At 44.1% G+C, this 25033-nt stretch overlaps 1 protein-coding gene across 1 annotated transcript in view; it reads right to left on the reverse strand.

Annotated features, from left to right (window-relative positions):
- The window catches only part of LOC147625735 (uncharacterized), a 77792-nt gene extending 53473 nt beyond the window's left edge, over positions 1 to 24319 (reverse strand). The window contains exons 1-2 of the mRNA XM_086817267.1: positions 23980 to 24319; positions 8992 to 9321 (exon numbers count right to left, since the gene is read on the reverse strand). Coding sequence (XP_086673393.1) covers positions 8992 to 9321; positions 23980 to 24131 — 482 coding nt within the window. The 5' untranslated portion in view covers positions 24132 to 24319. The remainder of the gene's footprint in view (positions 1 to 8991; positions 9322 to 23979) is intronic.
- Between the last annotated feature and the right edge of the window lie 714 nt (positions 24320 to 25033).

Here is a 25033-nt window from a genome sequence, read left to right on the forward strand (position 1 = left end):
CTCACAAGGTGCTTACTAGTAGAGATGTTATCTTTTCTGAAAATTCAGGTTAGCCACTCTCTACTACACATAAACAAAGTATTGGAAGCCGAAAGGATATGTATCATCATCATGTCACCTATCCACATGCTGAAAATTCTGGACAGCAGAATATAGGACAGCATATGGCTCAGAATGATGAGGAACATCAGCCCATTGAGCAGCCCGAGATGCCTATAGGTGTTGAAGACACTATACAAGAAGAAAGGACATCCATACAAGCAGCTAATTCAGTCCCTAGATGGCTGATATGTACCCTTCAAGATAGCAAACTTTCAGCTCCTTTGGAAAGCAAGACGAGGGCAGGAAAAAGAGGTGAACCACGCAAGCATGAAAGTGACTATGCTTGTATGGATAGTTTGTATGATTTAGAGGAGCCCGATTCTTATGAGCAAGCTCAAGGCAATGAACATTGGGAAAAGGCCATGCAGGATGAATATAGTTCCATTATCAAGAATATTACTTGGGAACTTGTTGACTTGCTTCCTGGTAAAAATGTTATTGGTACAAAATGGGTGTACGAAGTCAAGTGGAAGCTAGATGGACTATTGAAAGATTTAAAGCAAGACTAGTTTGCTAAAGGATATTCTCGAGAGAAGGGAATAGACTATGAAGAGACTTTTGCCCCTGCGTCAAAGATGACTACTACCAGGACACTCACTGCATTGGCGGCACATCATGGATGGAGTAGGCATCAACTGGATATCAAGACGGCGTTCTTGAATGGTGATCTTTTGGAAGAGGTCTATGTGCATGCATCAACCTCTTGGCTTTGTGGTTACGGGCCATGAACACAAAGTACGCCTTTTGAAGAAGGCACTTTATGGACTTCTACTTGGGTATTCAGTTTATGCACACAAATGGTGGCATTATAATGTCTCAATCTGAATATGTAAAAGGGCTTTTGAAGAGGTTTGGCATGGAAGATTGCAAACCTATGCGGCCAATTCTGAGACTATACACCATTGTTTATGGGGATGCAGCACTGCACAGCATATTTGGGGTTCTATAGCCTAACTTATGGGCAAATTGAGTAGTTGCGCTATGCATGTTACTTGGGGGACAGTTGTTTGGCTTTCCCAGTCTAGTCCGCAGCTTTTCTACGAGGGCACTAATACAGACACTACCATTTTCATTCCTAGAGGTATTGCCCAGCATGGTTTGTTGCAGGATGTCCCTCACTCACATTATACACCCCCCAAACAGAGGATTGACACCAGTTGGGAGATTGTTGCCATTATTAGAGCATGACAGATTTGGAGAGCTGGATGCACTGAGGCTATTGAGGGTGTCGAGTGTCACATGCACCCTGCACTGGGGTACACAGTGACACACTGGCATGATCATCAGTGCAGCATTTGTACAAAAGTAGAACCTTTTTTTAAGGAATATTTGTCGTACGCCATGACCCCATTGTAAGCCCTCAGTCTGGGGACAGTCAGGCACGAGCTACGTAGGTCGATCTCTGAGCCTTAGAGGTCAGTCAAATGTCACTCCTCTTAACCCACTTGGAGAATTCAACAATTAGTGCATGAAGACGTCAACCTTAGCATTAGGTCAAGCATTAGCAAGCATGTAGAAGTCAGTAGGAAAGTCCATGGGTCTATTTGGCTTGTCCAAGGGCTCAACATAGCCATGGACCAAATGGTTGACCAACCGACCAGTAAGGGAGCAGGTGGTACCCAGTCGGCCAGCATTTGCAGCAGGCCAACAGCACTCTGGGCACCAACATCCAGTCGGGCAGCAGTAAAACAAAGTCAACTTTACCTAAACGCAGCATTTAATGCTCATTGAAGGTAATTTTCAGGTCTGCAGAACTGGCCGACAGCCTCCAAACTGGCCGACCAGCAGCCCATTAACATATAAAAGCAGTCACATCGTGTCCATTCAATCATTTAGGTATTCAGCAAAGTACACACAGTTTGCAGCATCCAGTCGACTCCAGGCTAAGGAATGAAGCTCCTCTTCATATTCAGCCAGCGTATGTGCAGTCCTACAGCTATCTCAACTTGCATCAGTGGCCAAGGAGAGTCTTCAGCAGAGCCTCGGACTAGGTGGATACTCAGCCGCCGACGTACAGTCTTTCTCGTCCTTGCGTTGGGCATTCATATCACTTGTACTCAGCCTTGTACAGCATTTCTCCAAAGAAATACAGCATTTCTCCAAAGAATAATATAAGCAAATACTCCTACTTGCACCGCGGGGCGGGGGGCGGGGGGGGGAGAGAGAGAGGGGGCGGGGGGTCTTCAATAGGTATTGGGACCCAATATTGTGTCGTCTTCTACATTCTCATTCTCTTCTCTCTCTCTACTCTCTAAAGTTGATTCTCACCACATAAAGGTATAAAGAAGGCCCTGCTGTGCGTTATCACAATCAAGCTCAGTGCATGTAACATGGGTATCAAAGCATCAGGTTGGTAACCCAACTCGGCTAAAGAAGTAAAAGCATCTCGTGGATGGTTAAACTACGGTCCGGCCAAGCCTCCACCATGTCGAGAGAGACATCACATCAAGAAGAAAGCCAGCAAGAAGGGATGGACGCACAAAACTTCCAAACAAAAAAAACGCTTCCGCCAAGCACAGAAGAGCGCCTGAGAATAATGATGGAGCAAATAAATTCTCTAAAGATGCAGCTTGCCGCCGAAAAAGAGCAAAGCCCCAACAGCAATCATCCACCTAGGCCGTCATCTACCTAGGGTAAGGGGGCCAGCACAGCAAAGACCAAAAGGACCAAAAGAAAAATTCTTCGGGTCAATCAGGCAATAAGAAAGATTCTACGCCCAAGAAGACTCCTACGTAAAAAGCTAAGGAGGGCATCACTGGAGGTTATCTCAGGCCAGATGAAGAGACATGGTACAAGACAGAGGACCGTTGTTTCTTCTGTGACACTGTGGGACACAGGAAGAAAGATTGCACTAAGTTCCAAGCTGAAAAGTCTGCTAAGGCATCCACTTCCACAGTAGCAACCGTAGCATCACCATCCACACCTCCACCATTAGCCTCAAATGCCATTCAGCTTTTACCCTCTTTGAATTCAATGCCACCAGTGGTATTGGATGATAAGCAAGAGGATGAGGTTGAGGGAAAGACAAAGGCTCTCATCCGTGCCTATGGCATTGCAAAGGGATAGCAGTTCATTGTCCTCTTTGACATGGGCAGTTCTGAGGATGCCATCTCTACACAGTTGGCTACCAAGATGAGTTGTACCTTGGTTCCTTATCATTTAGATGTGGACGGGTTTTGCCCCTGGTCTGCGTACACACATCACTCATAAAGCTCAACAATTTGAGTTTCAGGTTCAGCGGACCACATTCCAGCGGGATTTCATTGTCTCCCCTCTTTTAGGGTGTGACATGATCCTCGGGATCCAGTGGTTTTGACAGTATGCACCCATTCCTAATTGGAGGCAGGACACTTTCACCATAGTTGAAGGCTTTCCTTAGCCTCTCATGATTCGCGGGGATTGGAGCATTCTTGGCATTCCACTCATTTTCCACATTCTGGCCCAAAGGGCCATCAGAAAAGGAGCAGAGTGTGTTGTTATATGTCCGCTCTCAGTCTAATGCAATTCAAGTAGCACCCACAGGGGAGCAGCGGATGGCTGGTCTTTTGTCTCAATACAGCAACATCATGTTGTGAGACGACCTTCCACCCAATAGACCTGAGGACCATCGCATAGAGTTGGTTCCTAGTTCAGAATCTCGAAGCAAGTTCCCCTACCGCCTTTCTGAGGCATTGAAGAGCGAGTTGGAGTAGCAGTTAGCCCAACTACTCGAGTCCGGATTTATCCGACCATCTTCCTCACCTTTTGCTGCTCCCATTCTGTTTGTCCAAAAGAAGGATAAGTCCACACGCTTATGTGTGGATTACAAAGCACTCAATAAGCTAACAGTGAAGAATAGATTTCCCATGCCCAGAATAGAGTACATCCTTGAACAACTCAACGGTGCTAAGATTGATCTTAAGAGTGGCTATCATCAAGTTCGGATCTTCGAGACCGACATTCCAAAAACGGCCATTAGGACCGAGCGTGGCCACTACGAAATTTGTGGTGATGCCCTTTGGTCTCACCAATGCACCAGCGACGTTCAACAAAATGATGTCTCGGGTTTTTCGGGATCTCATTGGCAAATGCGTCCTCATCTTCTTAGATGACATTCTTATCTTCTCAAGGATTGCAAAGCAGCATGAGCGAGATGTGGCACAAGTTTTGCAACTCTTGCAGGACAATGAGTTGTTTATCAATGCCAAGAAGAGCGAGTTTGGAGTACAGGAAATCCATTACCTAGGATACATCATCAGTTCTTCAAGTATTAGCCTCGACCCTGAAAAGGTATAGACCATTCTCAATTGGGATGTTCCCACTACAGCCTAGGAAATCCGCTCATTTGTGGATCTTTATCAGGCCTACAGCACCCACATGGACAAGTTCTCTAACCTTGGAGCACCTCATACTGACTTGCTCAAGGGCATGAAGACTCGTCGTCAAAAAGTGTCCATCACGAGCAAGGCTCTTGAGGCATTCCAGCAATGAAGAAAGTTGCCTCTAAGTCACCAGTTTTGAGAGTTGCCGATGCTCTTAGTCAAAAGGGTACTATTCAGACATTGCAAGAGTCCACTCTGCTAGAAATTCAAGGCAAAGACTTAGACAGTATGAAGGTACAGTATCCGGATTCGAAAGAGTTCAGGACTCAATATCAGTTGGCCCTCAGTTCAGAACCAAGCCACTACAGTATACGGGATGGTTGGTTGTTTTTCAAGAACCGTCTTTGTGTACTCAAAGAAAAGCGCCAAGTCCTTCTTCACAATGCCCATGATTCTCTTGTTGGGGGTCATAGAGGTATCAACAATACCTTGGAGAAGTTAGAGAGGTCATTCTATAAGCCTAAGATGCGACGGATGTCTACCAACATATGTCAGATATGTCAAAAAGTGAAAGTTCCTCATACCAAACAGGGAGGGTTACTTCAGCCTTTGCCTATTCTTGAGGGACCCTTTCACGACATCAGTATGGACTTCGTAGGACAGTGTGTATGACAATTGTTGACAGATTCAATAAGTTTTGCATGCTCATTCCAAGTAAGCGGACAGCCACAATCGAGGACAGAGCTCACTTGTTCATTCGGTTTTGGTACCCCATTGGTGGTTTGCCGCAGACTATCACATCAGATAGAGATCCAAAATTTACGTCCCATTTTTGGAGAGCATTGTTTGATAATTTTGGGACTAAGTTGCAGTTATCCAGCGCATTCTATCCTCAAACAAATGGCCAAACAGAAATTTATAATCAATTGGCCTTTGACGTTCTCAAATCATACTGCCATGACTAGCATCAAAACGGGAACAATATCTTCCTTTTGTTCATGCAGTCCTAAACGATACTCACTCATCGAGTATTAGCCGGACGCCGTATGAGGCAGCATTTGGTAGCCGATTCTCATCTCTTTTGATGAGACAGGTGTCACCATCTCTTGAGGCCAATAAAACCACCGAGACATTCTCGGAAATCATGGAGTTAGTTAAGGAGCGCCTTGCCAAGGCTCAAGAAGCATATACCCGGCAAGCCAACAAATCCAGGCGAGATGTCAACTTTAAGGAAGGGGATTGGGTATATCTCCGCATCATGAAACAACGGCTAGAGCAAGTGGACAAGCGTTGTCCCAAACTATCATTCCGAAGTTTCGGCCCATTTCCAATCATTCAAAAGTTAAGTGATGTCTCTTTAAAGTTAAAGTTGCCGGTAAGTTGGACTATGCACAATGTCTTTCACAATTTAAAGACCGTGGAACCCATGAAGCAGTTTGGCTAGATGAAGAGTTCTTTCAGGAGTACCCCCAGTTATTGGCGGACTACTTGGAAGCCCCGAACCTGCCGCCAAGTTAAGCAGGAGGGAATGTCACGTGTACCCTGCATCGGGGTACACAGTGACACATTAGCATGATCATCAATGCAGCATTTATATAGAAGTAAAACCTTTTTTCTAGGAATATTTGTCGTACGCCATGACCCCATTGTGAGCCCTCAGTCTAGGGACAGTCACGCACGAGTTACATAGGTCATCCTTTGACTCTTAGACGTCAGTCAAATGTCAGTCCTCTTAACCCACTTGGAGAATTCATCAATTAGTGCATGTAGACGTCAACCTTAGCATTAGGTCAAGCATTAGCAGGCATGTAGAAGTCAGTAGGAAAGTCCATGGGCCTATTTGGCTTGTCCAAGGCCTCAATATAGCCATGGACCACATGGTTGACCAACCGACCAGTAAGGGAGCAGGTGGTACCCAGTCGGCGCAGGCCGACAGCACTCTAGGCACCAACATCCATTCGGCCAAGTCTATGCAGGTCGGGCAGCAGTTAAAAAAAGTCGACTTTACCTAAGAGCAGCATTTAATGCTCATTGGAGGTAATTTTCAGGTCTGCAGAACTGGCCGACCAGCAGCCCATTAACATATAAGAGCAATCACATCGTGTCCATTCAATCATTCAGGTATTCAGCAAAGTACACACACTTTGCAGCATCCTGTCAACTCCAGGCTAAGGAAGGAAGCTCCTCTTCACATTCAGCCAGCATATGTGCAGTCCCACAGCTATCTCAACTTGCATCAGTGGCCAAGGAGAGTCTTCAGCAGAGCCACGGACTAGGTGGATACTCAGCCGACGTACGGTCTTCCTCGTCCTTGCATTGGGCATTCATAACACTTGTACTCAGCCTTGTACAGCATTTCTCCAAAGAATAATATAAGCAAATACTCTTGCTTGCAAGGGGGACCCTTCATTATATTGGGACCCAATACTGTGTCTTCTTCTACATTCTCATTCTCTTCTCTCTCTCTACTCTCTAAAGTTGATTGTCACCACATAAAGGTATAAAGAAGGCCCTGTTGTGCGTTATCACGATCAAGCTCAGTGCATGTAACATCGAGATTTTTGAGTCTCAGTGGCAAGTGCATTAGCACTATATGGGGTGATATCATCGATACTCTCATGGCTACTTGGGCTCATATTCAAGGGTCCTCTCGTTCCACACAAGCAAAGTGCGTTGTTTTTATGCGAGAGTGGGACCATGGCATTTTCTTTTCCACAGGTCTTTCATGGCACCACAATGCTCCTCAGTGGTTGAGATCACCTTACATATTGTAGTGATTCTATTCTATTCCGGCTTATAGCCGTGATTTTGTATGCTTTTTTTTATACTTAATAGAAGTCTCTTTCCTGGAAAAAAAAAAAGATTGCAAACCTATCTCTACTCCAGTTAAGACACACATGAAGCTTAGTAGCCATGATGCACATGAGCCTTTTGATGCTACTATTTACAACGAAGCTGTTGGATGCCTCATATACTTATGCAACACACGGCCAGATATTTCTAATGGTGTATCCTTGATGAGTAAGTTTATGCACAGCCCACGGATAAAGCATTGGCAAGATGTAAAGTGAGTGTTTAGATACCTCCAATGCACTCAACCTTATGGGATGTGGTGGCTGATTTTCAGCTTTATGCTTACAATGATTCAGACTGGACTCGTGACTATGATACTAGACAGTCCACCAGTGGATTTTGTTTCTTGCTAGGCAATTCTTCCATATCTTGGCTTAGCAAAAAGAAACCTATTGTGGCTACTTCTACATGTGAAGCTGAGTACAAGGCAAGTCTTCACAGCCACGATTGACAGCATATGGTTGAGGAGACTGGTTATAGACTTGTGTGCCAGCCAACAAGGTGCTACTCCTATACAGACACATGGTCAAAGTGCGGAATCCAGTTTTCCATGCAAAGACCAAGCACATAGAGGTTCATTATCATTGCATACGGGAGAGGCTTCATATAGGGGATATCAGTCTTATCCAGAGGACACAACCATGTGGCAGATCTCTACTAAGGCGCTTTCATGAGAGAAGTTCGAAGCTTTCCCAAAGCTTTGGGCTTGATTCCATTTGCAGATTGATCTACTCTATACATGTATACTTCCACTACAAGGGGATTTGTAGGAGATATGCACATTAGTAGTGGGAATATATGTAGGTGTTAGGGGTTAATAAGTGCTAGGCACACTAGAGTTTTTCTTGACCCCATTTGGGGCTTTGTATTCAGAAGGTTCTTTGAATCTTTACTCTTTTGCTAATTGATCTCACTCATGACTCCTACCTGAGATATTCTACCACTAACTTCTCCTTGCAAGCAATTGACTGTGTGTATGCTTCCTGTGTTTGTACAAGCTTTCCATTTGCTCTTGTTGCAACAATGGCATGATGACATGGTGTTGGGATACTTTTGGTTTTCATTTTTTATCATTTTCAAAACGTTTTGGACGTTGCCTTTTTCAGACCATTGGGATGTTTTGACAACTATGCCTCTGATATTTTCCCAAAAAAAAAAAATTCCATTCCCTGTGGTCACAAAAAAACCTCCTCTAATGCTTGCTTCACAGCTATATAGCCGTTTCAACTCCTTTTATCCACCAATGCATGCTTGCTTTCCCCTTCCATTCCCTAAGGCTAAAATTTGTGCTTATCCAAATATTTTTTTGCTAGTTCCATTTATATCTGCTACATTAATTTACTTGCCGTTTCCTAGCAATCTGTATCTCCTAGTTTTTTGGGCTTCCATAGATCCAGCCTGCCCTCTTTGTCTCCATTCCTTTTCAATGTAACTATGCTGCACACCTCTTATAGTGGACTCACATGACAGGCAAGCATGATCTCTAGACTAGACACTATGCTGCAACACCTTAACCTGTTGTTGACCTTAAAAGTTCTTGTTGTGGACTCACATGACCAAATAATTCCTCGTGATTGAATTCTAGGACATTTCTTACTTCATGCACACAATAAAGGGGTCTTGGTGCCATGTCTATCTTTGTTGATTTAAATTAGCCTATCTTAACTTCACATTTCACGTAATACATATCAAAAGAAATTGTTGGCTTCAAAAATAGACAAAAATTGAAACTTACCCTGGACAACCCTCTCCTATACGCATCTCTCTACCAAACAACCTGAGCTTGTAATGAGCACCTGTCTCTGCAAGTTCTGTACTGCCCAATATGTTGCTTGTTTGGAGTCGCAGAATTGAAAACACTGTGAAAATAGCAGCTACAATCACAGCCAATATCAACACCTTCAAAAGCCAATTCTGATCGGCCACATGACTGCCTTCTTTTGAAGACACTCTCTGGTCCTCCTCTAGAGGAAAGGCTTCAAATGACGTCAAACTATTCGGTGATGACTCTTGAGCCCAGACTTTGACCCGGCTTAGCCTCAGACAAGGAGAAGCTTCTGCATCCCTGCATAGATACATTGCTTCCATCAGCTCAATTGCTTGACTGTGAGTTTCATGGAATCCATATCTCATGCTCTTGTTTCAAATATTTCGGGCCACAAAAGCATTGATATATGTGCATGTTTTCCACTCTCAATACTTATAGACTCCCTTGCTTCTATGACCAAAACCATACAACCTTGGCAGATAGCAAGTTGCACTAAAAACATCTCTACATACTGAAAAGACACAGCTAGGGCTAAAAACATCACTCTTCCATGCTCACTCTGTAACATCATAGGATCCTACATCGAGATGGATTTGAACATGAGCACATGACTTGCATTTGAACATAGACACTGCAGAAATTTAATGCTTCTAAATTATTTGTGTGGCCCATGGTGTGCAGGAAACATAGAAAGGTGCGCACTATTGTTATCTTTGCACACACTTTTTTTTCCAAGAAAATTTCCTTCTATTGGTTGAAAAAGAAAAAGTGTGCTGAATGCATACTACAACCCTCAAAAAGAAGCAAACTCCCCCTTAATGCTATCACAAAGCTCCAAACCAAGTCGAGGGTAGTTGCCAAGGAAACATCCCTAGTTTTATGATCTACTTTGGAATAGGGACTGGGGTGCTCTCAAGAATGAAGAAACACTTGAATATCCATAATGTTGAAAATAGATAGATATGCGCGAGGACACCACATTAGGGCCAGCCGCCAGAATAATGGGTTGATGATGGGGCGGGTGGTTCTTACTCGACCACTTGCTCAAGAACTAGTTTTAGTTTAGCCTGCACCTTCCTTACAAGCAATCTAGTCTTGTTTCATTTTCTCCTTCTCCAACATGGGGTCGGGGTAGTCTTTGAGTTTCTTTGGAAGGTTTGTGTAGTTGATGGTTTTTTAAAAGGCAACAATGTAAAGTCCTTCCCTAAATCTCCCTAAACACAGCTGATAACCAAAGTTAGTCCTTGACCAATTCATAAGGTAACAGGCTAGCTCACCTTCAACCATAGGTTCTACACGTCGAACCACCCCCGAGCCAAGGCTAGGGCTCCAACACAATCCCAAAGGCCCGTGTCTAATTCCTGTTGGGTATTTCGGAGCTCATATGTGTGTCCATCCTCTGTATGTACCCGTGTTTGAGTACTCGCTTGTGTTCGTGTGTGAATTGTCCCCAAAAGGGCTATGAATGTGTTTGTCCACCATGTGTGTATGATACTTTGTTCATATGTATGTGTGTGTGTGTGTGAACACTTGCCAAGGTGTGAAAACCCCTTATATCTAGATAAGATAGGTGTATGTACTATGCCATGTGTAATGTCCCCATATGTGAGGGTAATTTGTAAGGGTCAAAAGATGAGGTTCAAAACCTACAAAAGCATGTACTTGACTTGAGGGCGCCCTCAGCCATACGCAGCCTCCTGTAGCCCACTTACGCGCAGCAGCCTGGTAGCCATACGCACAGCCGCCAGCTCCAAGGTGATGCGCCCACATATTCCACATGCTGCTACACGATGCCCCATGCAACGACCACATATGCACCATCCAATCACGGTGCCAAAAACCTGCTCGCGAAGAGAGAGAGAGAGAGAGAGAGAGAGAGAGAAACCCCTTGGCTGTTAGCCCCTCGGTGCCTCCTTCAGCTCGCCTCCTTCCGAGAGAGTCAAGTGTGCTGTTCAGCCCATGCGCCTCTGTGACCGCCTGCAGTCCTTCTGGCTGCCCGACTGGCTGTAGAGAGTCTTCCGCCTTGCACCTGTTGCTGGCTGAAGCCCATACGTGCCCATACATGCAACCACCTGGCGTAGAGAGCCTCCACCTGATACCCGCCTGGCTGCCCTGACTGGCTGCAACCCACCTAGCGCCCGTTAGCTGCCTGTAGCCCGCCTGCCTGTAGCCCATACGTGCAGCAGCACCCTGACGTCATGTGCGCAGCAGCACCCTGTGTGCAACAGCCTGCAATCCATGCGCAACAGTGTAGACCATGCAGTAGCAGCGCTCAGCTATGGCCCATGTGCACAACAGAGGCTGTAGTCCAGCTGGCGCCCTCAGCCATACGCAGCCTCCTGTAGCCCACTTACGCGCAGCAGCCTGGTAGCCATACGCACAGCCGCCAGCTCCAGGGTGATGCGCCCACCTATTCCACATGCTGCTACACAACGCCCCATGCAACGACCACACGGCGACTCTTACGATTCCACACGGCGACCTGCCCTTTCAGCTCCGCCACCCTTCGCCTTATAAAGAGGCGATTCGCTTTCACCAAAAAGGCCAAAAGCGATAAGCAAAAACACATGTCTTCAAAAAATATATATATTTTTAAGCCTCAAAGGTTATTAAACCTTATAAACAATAAAATCCCATCCCGTGCCTGTGCCCACCTGCTTGTTGTCCAGAGGGAAAAACACAGGGTCGTAACACTTACTTGCACACCACCCACCCCTCCACCACCACCCCCCATCTCACATTACACTCAGGTCCTTTTTGATCATGACCTTGACCTTGTTTAATCCAACCACATCTACCGCCAACTCCAAGATGTGGAACCTACCACACCTATCACATGCCCGGACACATGGCATTCCTATGCACACTCCCATATCCCCCATCACCCACCCCTACCCCCACCATCAGATCCCCGTCCCACCACCTCCACCTTCTTCACAAAGGGCATGGTCCTCAAGGCCATTTGTAGACTACACAATGGGCGAGCCCAAGATCATGGGAAACTCACTGCCGAGTACATCTCGCATGCCAATGATACCCTGGCGCCCCTATTAACCTACATGTTCAATAGAGCCCTTTGTGAAGGATTTCCACCCTCTTGGTCCACCAACACCATCACCCCCATCCTCAAAGCCGGAGATCTACTTGATCCTAATAATTACAGAGTTGCGGAAGCATAAACTTTTCATTAATGCCAAGAAAAGTGAGTTCTTCCTTTCAGAGATACATTATTTGGGTCACATTGTATCGAAAGATGGCGTAATAATGGATCCTGGAAAGATAGAGACCATTCGGAATTGGCCAGAATTGCAAAACGTACATCAAGTACGTAGTTTTCTGGGATTATGTTCATATTATAGGCGTTTCATAAGGCATTTTGCTATGATAGCCACCCCTCTACATGATCTCACAAAGAAGAAAACCACTTTCAAATGGACTTCAAAAGAACAGGATGCTTTCTTGCAGCTCAAGCATGCTATCATATGTGGACCCGTATTGATTGTTCCTGACTTGCAAAGATCATTTGCAGTAGAATGTGATGCCTCTGGCATTGTATAGGGGCTGTCCTAAATCAAGAAGGGTATGCAGTTGCATACGAGAGCCGTCGTTTGCATGATGCTGAGCTTCATATGGATATTTATGAGAAAGAGCTCTTGGCTGTAATTCATGCTTTAAAGATATGGAAACATTATCTTCTTGGGACTGAATTTGTAGTCAAGACAGATCATCAAAGCTTGAGATATTTTCTATCTCAAACAAAGCTTTCGGAGAAGCAGATGAGAATGGCAAACTTTCTTTCCATGTTTCATTTTCAGATTGTGCATACTCCAGGAAAGAAAAATGTGGTGGCAGATGCATTATCTAGGAGGCCTTATGTGGCTGCAATCTCAGTGGCCTCTCATGGGGACTTATCTGCTATGCGTGATTTGTATCATTTGGATGCTGATTTTTGCCATATATGGACTGATTTGATGGCCGGTCATTCACATGCCTCTTATGTTATCAACAAGGGTTATCTTATGAAGGATAATTGCCTATGTGTCGTGAAGGATTTGCATCCAAAGGTTATGGAGGAATGTCACGCTCGACCTTATGCTGGTCATAGAGGTATCATGCCCACTACACGCATGATTGAGAGATATTTCTTTTGGCCAAGCATGCGTAAAGACATTGAGGCTTATGTACGTGCATGTATTACTTGCCAAAAGGTGAAATTTGACAGGCAAAAACCTCCAGGTTTGCTTCAGCCATTGCCTATTCCCTCGCAACCTTGGAAAAGTATTACTATGGATTTTATTATAGACTTGCCTCGATCCCAGCATGGGAATGATGCTATTTGGACCATTGTGGACAGGTTTAGCAAGCAAGCTCATTTCTTGCCCGTCAAGAAAACCATTAAAGTTGATCATATGGTAAAGCTTTTTCTTGCTAATATTTTCAAGCATCATGGTATGCCTAAATCCATTGTTGGGGATAGAGATCCCACGACTACCAGCCTCTTTTGGAGGGCATTATTTAACAACCGTGTTGGATTTGTTGAAATGTTATGTGGCAAATCAAAAGACTGCATGGGAGAAGTATCTTCCACTTGTTGAGTTTGCCTACAACAATACGATCCATGCCTCCACGGGAAAGGCCCCGTTTGAGATTATTTATGGCACAGTGGTATTGCCACCCATCCTTCGTACAAAGGATGAGATTTTTGCGGCTGATGAATATGTTCGTGACTTGGATGTAGCCTTTGCTCACGTGCGGACAGCCATTGCAAGGTCACAAAATAAGCATAAAATGGCTGCTGACAATGGCTGTTGACAAGCATAGAAGGGACATGCAAGTCAAAGAAGGTGATTGGGTTTTGCTGAAATTTGAGAAGGCTAGGCTTCGGAAGAGGCCAGGACGAGAAGGATCATATCCTAAGCTTTCTCCTCGTTATTATGGACCCTTCAAGGTGATTCAAAAGATCAATGAAGTGTCATACAGGCTTGCTGTACCTAGTCATTGGAAGATTCACAACGCATTTCATGTGAGTCTTTTTCGGAAATATGTGGGGCCAGATCCTGACGAGCCTGTCACAGAAGATCCGCCAGACATTGATGAGCTTGAGGAGATCCTCCAGCCAGAACAGATTGTCTTTCACAAGGAGCCTGCAGGAAAGCTTTCCAGGAGATACCTTGTGAAGTTCAAGAATTATTTGCCTCTTGATGCAAAGTGGGTTTTGCATGTTTGAAACTGTTTTCGCATGACTTGTATTCTTGTGTTTGTCTGCTTGACGTGTCACTTACTAAGCGGGGACGCCTACCAGTGAGTCGTGAAGTTTGCTCTGTCTTCTGACGAGTTTTGTTGCATGTGAACAGGTGGTAAGTGTATTGCACTTGTTGGTTTAATAGCTTTATTTCTAACCTTTCATTTTATAAGGTGATAAGTTCACATTCATTTAAAAGTGGGCACCCACATATGGGCCAAGGTGGGGAGCCACACTTAGCCTCTTATGTGTGTGGGGTGGGTGCATGGCCACCTACCCACACCACACCATGACCATGCACCCACCCACACCACACCATGAAACTGGCCGCCCCCATGCAACCTTGGGAAGCCGCCCAGCTATGATCGTGCAACTCCTCTCCAATCTCTACAAAAGAAAGCGACCATCCCCACCCGTAAAAGGCATAAAGCCGGCGATCATCTCCTCATCGTTGGCTCTCAGGCGATTGCACCACCAGGCGGCTGCAACCAGACGTGTGTGCGCCTTCTCCTCTACAGGTTGCGTGGGGCTACCCTCTACACTGCAGGTGGCGCAGGCTGCAGCAGGCGGTTTTAGCATCACAGCAAGCAGCTGCTCCTCCACGCCTCTTCCTCTTCAAGCTGCGCCATCTCTACCACCTCAGCAGACGGCGGCTCCCTCTGTCCAGCAGGCTGCGCCATCTCCTCCTTCCTTGCAAGCGGTTGTACCTCCTCTGCTGGCGGTTGTGCATCCTCCCCACAGGCGGCTACAGCCAGGTGTCTCTTGTCCATATAGGTGGCTGCACCACCCTACAAGCAGCTGCAGCAGGCGACATCTGCACTCTCCAGGTGGCAGCGCCTCCCACAGTAGGCTGCCCTCCTCATCCTCCCGTACTGAGTTTCTATCAAACCTCCGGTGATGCAAGGCAGACTTAGCCATAATGAAGCCTAGCACTAAGGGAAGTAGCAAATCGAAAGAATTAGTACAGCAAATAAGTAGTTGATAGGGCAAATGCACCGCTAAAGATAGAAAGAATAAGCACAATATCAACTGGCCACAACTCGGACGAAAACTTCACAATGTGAAATCTGCACGTCCGCTAATATGGCTGAATTATATACCTACATGAATCCAGGAACATGCCTAAAATCACCTTTTAGGAACATGCATGTTACATACTCATGGTAGTCAATCCACAAGACTATGTAACTATCAACTCCATTATGCAAAGTATGGACTAGATACTACGACATCCCTGCTAACGTCCTCAGTGCCCAATAGTGGGTGTAGAACTCTGTATCAAGATATGCTCACACACACTCCACACACACACACACACACATAAGAGCATATATTCACACAAAGCCCTTCGTACTAAGTTTCTGTCAGACCTACGGAGATGCAGGGTAGACTCAACCATAATGAAGCCTAGCACTAAGGGAAGTAGCAAATAGAAAGAATTAGTACAACAAATAAGTAGTTGATAGGGCAAATGCACTACTAAAGATAGAAAGAATAAGCACAATATCAACTGGCCGCAACTCGGACAAAAACTTCACAATGTGAAATCTGCATGTCCACTAATACGGCTGACTTATATACCTAGATGAATCCAAGAACATGACCAAATTCACCTTTTAGGAACGTGCATGTTATGTACTCATGGTAGTCAACCCACAAGACTATATAACTATCAACTGGCCGCAACTCAGACAAAAACTTCACAATGTGAAATCTGCATGTCCACTAATACAGCTAAATTATATACCTAGATAAATCCAAGAACATGACCAAATTCACCTTTTAGGAACGTGCATGTTATATACTCATGGTAGTCAACCCACAAGACTATATAACTATCAACTCCATTATGCATAGTATGGACTACATACTACGACATCCCCACTAACGTCATTAGTGCCCAATAGTGGGCGTAGAACTCTATCAAGATATGCTCTCACACACGCACTCCACACACACATAAGAGCAAATATTCACATAAAGCCCTTTGTACTAAGTTTCTGTCAAACCTCCGGAGATGCATGTTGATCCCATGCAAGCAACAGCCACAGCTAAAGACATCACTTGCCTATTCATCCGACATTGGTGCATTGGTCATTGTGCCAATGCATTGATTGGACTTCTTCTGTATGATGCCAATGCTAGCTCTAGTTACTATTTACAATGCTATTTATGATGACCATCCAAGTGCTTGTTACGTCCCAATTTTTGGAACGCATTTTTTTATGACAGTTTTTTATACAAAAAATTTTAAAAAATAAAAAATATATATATTTTTAAATTTTTTTTGGGAACGCGTTTTTTAAAACAAGAATGCTCAATGTTGAATGGTCATTGGTAAATCAATATTAAAGTTGGCATTGCTGCCACCAGACCCACGGGGACATGGGACCATGTGAATGTATTATCATTATGATTTAATGAATTATGACAACCATAGGCTTCAAATTGTTCACTCTTGCCAAGCACTTCTATATTGAATCCCCTAAGGTATGATTACAAATTCTTGGAGTCTCTAGTTATATGGTGGATGTCCTATTAATATCTGCATTGGGATGACCCTGGTGAGTGGAGTGGAAGGATGCTTTTAACCCCATGAAAAGCATGCCCTTCTTTAGTTACACTTGGCTCTAGGACACATCTAGAGAGTCCTAAACACTTGGTTCTAGGACACATCCAAAGAGTCATAAAAACTTGGTTCTAGGACATATCTAGAGAGTCTCAAACACTTGGTTCTAGGACACATCTACAGAGTCCCTACTCTTAGACCTCATTAGGAGGCTTATGGGGTCACCCTTGACGTTTTTAGATTTTTGGCGAAGGTTGCGCCACTCCTATAGGGAAACAACTATGGTTGCATCTTCATCAACTTATCTTCTTCAGACTTTTGATGCACACTATGAGTTGCAAAAGAGGGTGTTAGAAATTGTGCATCTCAATGTATTTGGGAAATGCCTATTTATGGGTTTTATCAATTTATTCTCCTCTTTAGTAGGTCATGGAGTAGTCGGCCAACTCCTAGGGGCAATCGGCCGACCTCCCACAACACTATAAAAGGGTCCCTCCCATATTCACTTGTTTATCATCTAACCTATTCATAGGCACATGTTCTACACCATCTGCTAGCTGGTATTGCCATTGTAAAAGCCTCTTGTTACATAACATGATGTTCATTGTCTGATGTCTCTCTCTCTCCTTTGTTCTCCCTCTCGCCTATGTTTTGCTTACACATTGTGCAACTTTATCACGGCCAACATGAGATGCAAACATTCTCAGTCGGCCAGCATCATAGTTTGCTAGGGCAGCTAGTCATGGAGCATCCAGTCGAATAGCATGAAAGAGGCATCAAAAGTGTTAAGCGCAGCATTAATTGCAATAAAAAAAGCATTATTTGTCCCATCAAAACAGGCCGACAACAGCCATACTAACCGACTAGCGACACATATTCATATATAAGTAGGCGCATGCTATTCAGCATAAATCACCCATTATCAAATCAGTCTACGACAGGTTTCCAAGCAGTTTGGTGTGCCAAAAGCCTCCGGCTTCCTTGTGCATACTTTCAGCAGTCAGCATCTTAGCGTGCTGCAATTCCCAAGGCCTCCGCAAAGAGATTCTTCGGCATTCAGCCAGCATATGTGCATCCCTCAGTTTTGGGCTTGCATAGTGGTCATTGAAGAGCTATTCAAAGGAGCTTGGATAGCATCTGGATCAGCCTACATTCGGTCTACTTCGTCCTTGCGTTTGGTAGTCCTCAATCACCATTCATATTCATTGTAAAAGTTCTCCAAAGAAATATAAGCAAATACTCCTGCTTGCAGAGGGGGCCCTTCAATGGGTAATTGTTGGGACCCAATACTGCGTCGACTCTATCTTCTCTCTCTCTCTCTCTTCTCTCAAGTAAAGTGGAATTGCATAAACTCGGGTATAAAGAAGGCTTTGTTGCACGTTATGAAGATCAACCTATTGCATGCTACATAGCATCATGCCCTCTACTGGTTCATGGCAATCCAACAATTCATGGGTATAATCTCCCATTCATTCTCAGAATCTCTGGAGAAATAATGCTCCTCCACCCCTAAAATCAAGTATAATGTATCCCTGGATATCGTGCTGTAAGAGCAAAGCGCGCTAAAGGATCCTCTCCTAGTCTCAACATTTTCCGATACCTTGACCTATCAACCTGGAACATCATGTTCCAATAGAGGTACTGACCAATAATCACCCTAATAAAGGGTATAACCCTTGAGTCGTGGTCTAATCAAATGGAGCTCCCTGCTTGTACCTACTGCCAATATTGACCTACACAATGTCAGTCTCACATAGCCCTTTTAGGGAATCACAAAAGTTAGTCCTCTTCTCAGCGAAACTCAACTAGTTCACCTCCCCAATGTGAAGAAAACTGTATTTTTCCCATCCCTAAAAAGGGATTTTTTGGGTATTTTATATTTTATTTGGGGTTTTTTGTCTTGGCTGCTGGCCTACACCTTTTAGGGTGACCGACCAGCACCCCCGCCCCCCCCCCCCTCAGTATATATAGCCTTGCCTATCTTTTATCATTGGTGTACCACTTCATTGTTATATCCGGTACCATCTGGCCAGTACCCAAGACAGCAGTCCACCCTCTGCTACAAGCCACCGTGGGACAGCAGCCCTCTGCTATCATCTGCTGGGCGCCTACATCAAGCATTTCATCATCAAGTGTACATCAGCATTTACTTCAGCACACCATCAGGCTTACCTCAGCGTTTATCATCTGAGATACTTTTCATCAGCGTTTTACAGCCAGCCTCACATCAGGCTCACATCAGCCTTACATCAGGCTTATATCGGCGCTTACATCAAGCTTACTTTTGCACTGTTATCTGCGTTTTACATCAGCATAGATCAACGCCTGCATCAGCACTTCATCTGCATTTTACATCAACGGACATTAGCGTTTTCATCAGGGCTTATATCAGCATTTGTATCAGCCTTACATCAGCGCATACATCAGGGCTCACATCAGTGCTTACATCAGCACATCTTCCGCATTTTGCCACAGCCCATGGGACAGCAGCCCCCTCTGCTATACATAAAGCATATCAGCGTTTTTGCCTCAGCTCTCACCATCGGGACAGCAGCCCACTCTCTGCTACATCGGGACGGCAGCCCACTCTTTGCTTCAGGTACGCAGCACCCGTGTCACCAAAGCTTGCACCACTCATGACGGCAGCCCTCTCTACTTCAGGTACGCAGCACCCATGTCACCAGAGCTTGCACCACTCCTTGCACCACTCGGGACGGCAGCCCTCTCTGCTCCTCACCACTTCAAGTACACAGCACCCTTGTCATCAAAACCTGCACCCTTCAGGTCTTGCAGCACCCTTGTCATCAAAGCTTGCTCCACCACCACCATCACTCGGGACGGCAGCCCTCTCTGCTCTTCATCGACCACCTCAGGTACAGCAGCACCCTTGTCATCAAAGCTTGCATCACCTCATCTTCCGCTGCCACTATCACCTCGGAGTGCCTCTGCTTCCCACTAACGCGAACCTTCGACACCGACCACCACTCGGAGTGCTTTGCCTCACATCGACGCGAGCCTTCGTCATCGACCGTGCTTCAGCTCCGACATCATCTCCGCTTTTGCACTTGTCTTTCTACTCAGAGTCACCTCACACCTGAGGGCTCTTGTACATATTTGCACTCACCATTATATATATATATATATATATATATATATATATATATATATATATATATATATATATATATATATATATATGTTGTGTGGTTTTGCTCTGATCTCTCGTACATCTGGTCCTTTCGTCCTTTTGCCCTCACACCCAATTCTACTTAAGACCTTTAACTTTTTCTAGCCCCTGCTTCTATACCTCCCACCCTCTAAGTTACTGCTTCACCTTGGACAATATAGCCTCATTAGGGAAATTCTACATGCTACATATCTTGGCGTCCCATACCACCAAGATATACCCCATATAAAAATTCCTTTAGACTGCAAGACTTAGTCAAGGTAATCAATAGCATAAGCATTAGTACCATTACCATCATCATCAATAGCAAAATCAGCATCATCTTCATCAGCCTCAGCATCATCATCATCACCATCACCATCACCTTCACCTTCACCTTCACCTTCACCTTCACCTTCACCTTCACCTTCACCTTCACCAGCATCATCATCATCAACACCAGCATCATGGAGGGCATGGATGCCCAGTTGTGAGGATTTCTACCTCTTAATCCTTCTATTAACTATTCTAATCACATGATTAGGAACTAGAGAGACAAGACTTGCAAGATTAAGCCTAAGAACTTGAGTTGATTGAATTACACACGGGTGCCCTCTTTAAATAGGGGCTGAAGAGTTACAATCGAAGAGTCATGTCCCTATGCAGGATCATGCCCTTTCATGAATAGGTGTGTCTTTAGACTAATAGTCGTGTCCTTTGTGAAGTGGTGTGTCCCTTGACTGGTGACCACTTGAGAAGGCACAACTCTTCACTTAATGAATAATAATAATATTAGTCACAAATCGTGACATTCTCTCCCATTAAAATAAGACCCATAGCTAAATAATGAACTGCCGTTTGTCAAAGAAATCTTGGAGAAGCTCTGGGTAATTCTGCAAATCTTCATCACCATGTAGAATCTGACTCATCCATATCTTTCCACTTAACAAGAAACTCTGTAGTAAGCTTTTACCAAGTTTCTTTCTATCGAACATCTAGAATCTCCTCAAGAATTAATATAAAATGTTCATCTTCAATTTCAAGAACATAGGAGGAAACATCTAGTATAGGCGAATCTCCTTGAACATACTTCTTTAAGCCAAGAAATATGAAAGGTCAGATGAATCTTTCCCCAAGAAGGAGGAAGTTCCAACTTATAACTCACTTCTGAATTCTTCTTCAAAATCCAAAAAGGACCATAGAATCTAGGCCTGAATTTCGAAAATACTGACTTTACTATCTTATACCGATGAGGCGCAACTTATAGTAGAACAGATCACCTTCATTGACCTCTACATGTCTTCTACTCTTGTTTGCATTCTTCTCATATTTCTCTTAAACTCGAATCATCTGATCAAGAATTTGAAGAATAATGTCATGCATTTCTTAAACTAACTGGTCAGCTAATACCACTTTATGTTGCAAAACAAAATTTGTCAACATAACTGGTGTATGACCATACGTTGCTTGAAAAGAAGTCATTCCGATTGCCGAATGGAAAGAATTATTGTAGGCAAACTCCACTAAAGGCAAATAATCTTCCCATGATGCTAATCTTGATTGAATATAATGTAGTCTGACCATCTGTCTAAGGATGATAAGCTGAACTGAACAAGAGATTAGTTTGCAAGGGCCGCCCACTGAACCTCTCAAACTAGAAGGAGAGGGCACTGCTACAGCCTTCGTCTAGATGACATCCATCCAGGAAGTCAACTTCTCCATCATTCGCTCGAACGGGAGAAGCATCGTCAGCATTTGAGACCAGACCTGCTACAACTCATTGGGTGGTTCAGCACGGTCTTCGTCATCATCTATAGGTTGGGCAGCCCGTCCATATCATCATCTACATCACGACCTTGTCGGTCATTGTCGTCACCACACTCCGCCATATCTCGAACTGCAACGGCTTCGGCGGCGAGACGGGTTGCCTGAGCCCTAGTGAGGACCATCCGATGGACAGCCCGAAGGGTGTGGCATGAAAGAATGTGCACAAGCGGAAGTAAATAAACATGAGAGAGAGAAAGATTGCAAGCAAGAACAAGAGTTTTATTAGCTTGAGGTTACAGAGTACAAGAGCCAGCAAATAGGGCAGTGTAAGATGATTGAATGAATAAAAGAGAGCAACTCTTATATACTTGTGCATGAAGCAAGTCGGCTGTAGAAAACAGGCCGACAGGACCTCCACGACAGCAAAAGAAGATGCAATATTTTAACACCCCCTCTGCATCTTGAAGTGTGCAAAAAAGTCGGAAGAAAACTCATGACGAAGGTGCGACCATGGACACCTCAGCATGGCTAGTACTGAGTACACCTCAGAAAATGCACATGTCAACTTGTTGTCTTCAGAAAACATAATGCCACTATAAAGAGCAAAAGAAAATCTGTTTGGCTCCAAACTCAAAGTAGAACTGTGAACACATCACATCTAATAACCTCGAACAAATGAACATGGAACACATCCTGTCCATAGTCTCTGCTAACCAATAGTTCTGGAACTCATCTGAACCATGAAGGAAACTTGGTTGATCCTAGAACTCATCCCGACCATCAAGTGAACTTGCCTGTCTTTATACTTGGAACTCCGACGCATGGGTCCCATGCTCCAGATTTAATATAAGAGAGCTTTTGAAAGCCCCCTCTCCCACCCACAAGCCGTTTCTAGAAGACAACACGCGGGGGGATGCCCTTAGGATCAGAGCAGGACACCAGTCATGTTCTCTCCAGTCTGAAAACTAACAAGATTTTGACAACTTAATCCCTACACCCAGGGTTCCATCCAGGATCGTTTGATAAGGATCAAAAAACGAGGGGAAACAAAAAAGATAACTGTATAACAAATAGCCGCCTTCACAACAATCTGCCATTTTTTCATAGTGTGGTTATTTGAATGCACAACTTTCTTGTTGATTTAACGGTTAAAATCTACCTGTACTTATGACAGTTCATACCATTCAAAAGATTTATGCTAGAACTATTTCAAATTCAAGTAGTGCAACTGCTAACCCATATGATTTCTAGGGGTGATGGATCATTTTGACCCATCAAGTCATGTTTGCCATTTTGTAGGAGTTGATTTTGTGTGCTTTCATTTGATTTACATTCTAAGATTGTGATATATCTCAAATTTATTGTTATATAAGTTAGTAACAAACCTTCTCCGAATATAATGCTTGCAACAATACTTTAAAGCAATTTATGTACAGATTATAACCAATCGACTCTGCCCACGTCGTGACTAGTTTAATCCTTTTAAGGGGATTTCACACACATGGCCGTATCAACCACTTTTGGGAGCACCCACCGCTGCCCACTACTTGCCCAAAATCTGCCCATTATCAGACTGGCCGATTGTCTTGCTGAATTTTCCCTGCTTCAAGCCCTAACATACATCCCCAGGTGTCCATCAACAATTCCCAACAGCACTTGAACTAGCTTCTGATTCAAATCTGGTCATTCTCAGAGGCTTGTCACCTTTAGGCATTGATTGATCCATCCTTGGATACACCTAATCTACCCTATTAAAACTGTAATTATCCTTATAGATCACTCGACCCTTGTCCTCCTAATGAGGGCTCGCAATGGTCTTTCTACTCTGATTTCCTTATGTCCACCCTCAGTAGTCATGATGAGGAATAATGCGTATCATAAAATCTGCATATACCCCAAAAATAATTTCTTCTCTAGTGTTTGTGATTAAACAACAAGCACAAAGGCCATTCAGGTTTTGCCATCCTCAAATGTATGCTCGCGATCAAAATAGCCCCACCAAGTCACCACTTTGTGAAGCCTACAAGACCATCTTCTCATCCATCCCACCACCCTTGCCTTCAAGCAAACTATTTGACAGGAGAGTGTCAAATGAATCTTTCCATGGTGCTTCAAAACAATCCATCTTCTCTCTACTGGTACACTGATGTATGAAGGTACATAATTGCAGGTTAGACTTGCAAAACCACGCTATCTATGCTTATTACTTACCGTATGCTGGTTATTATAAGCTGGTTCCTGTGAGGCCGTTGCAGCAGACTTGATCGGCGAGTAGCCTTTGACCTTCGGAGAGACAGGCAGGTGCCGGTTGATGCTGCAGAGTGCCAAAGAACTGAATGGGGCAGAATCGCCTGTGAGGCCATTAACAGCCCCCTGCACCACTGGTGCTAAGTGCGAGCAGGTGCATGGAAGAGAAACACAATACTCTCACTTTTTTTTTAAGCTGGAAATTTGAAAGAAACAACATCAACACGTGTGCCACTCACTTCTTTTTTTTTTTAAGCTGGAAACTTGAAAGAACAACATCAACACACATGTGTGCCAACGGTGGCACATGGAGAATCGAACCCTCGACCTCGCGACTCCATTTCCAACTCTTTCACTGCACTAGCTCACATACTTCTTCTGCTCATTTGTAAGAGAGATGACAATTTTGGCCTCCCTAGATGGTTACAATTAATTATGTCTAGTTACAAAGGTTTTCTTTTTTCGCCCCTATGACCCACCTTTTATCATAAGGTCTGTGAAGTCTGATAAAATTTTCCATTTGTAGGAAAAAGTTTCTTGCTCAAATCTCTCTTTCTCTCTCTTAGCACAGGGCACGTTTTCTTGAAATCTAAACTTAAATACAAAAAGAAGTTCAAACTTAATAAAGTCAGTATATCTTCTTTGTTACCTAAATTCTCTTATATCTTATTTGTTACCTAAATTGTCTCTTATTTGTTGCCTAAATATCTTAAAGCGCTGCTCTCCTCATCTCCACTCCAAGCTAAGTGTGGATATAAAGAGTGTGTTGGTTAAAATAAAACCATCTCAATATATAGAAATAAATAAAGGATGATCCAATTGTTTGAAAGTTGAAACTAACTTGTTTTTTTAATACTAAGGGGTTTTTTGTCTTGGTTTTCAAGCCACTATAACCATTCTGATAGCACTGTTTGTTATTCTTGAGACCCAAAGAACAATATCAACACCCACACACCCATGGGTGTCATCGTTTGCACGGGAGAATCGAACCCTCAACCTCGGGACTCAATTTCCAACC

The sequence above is a fragment of the Cibotium barometz genome, chromosome 23 (assembly GCF_041138505.1).
Source record: "Cibotium barometz isolate CiBa-2024 chromosome 23, ASM4113850v1, whole genome shotgun sequence".
Taxonomy (NCBI): domain Eukaryota; kingdom Viridiplantae; phylum Streptophyta; class Polypodiopsida; order Cyatheales; family Cibotiaceae; genus Cibotium; species Cibotium barometz.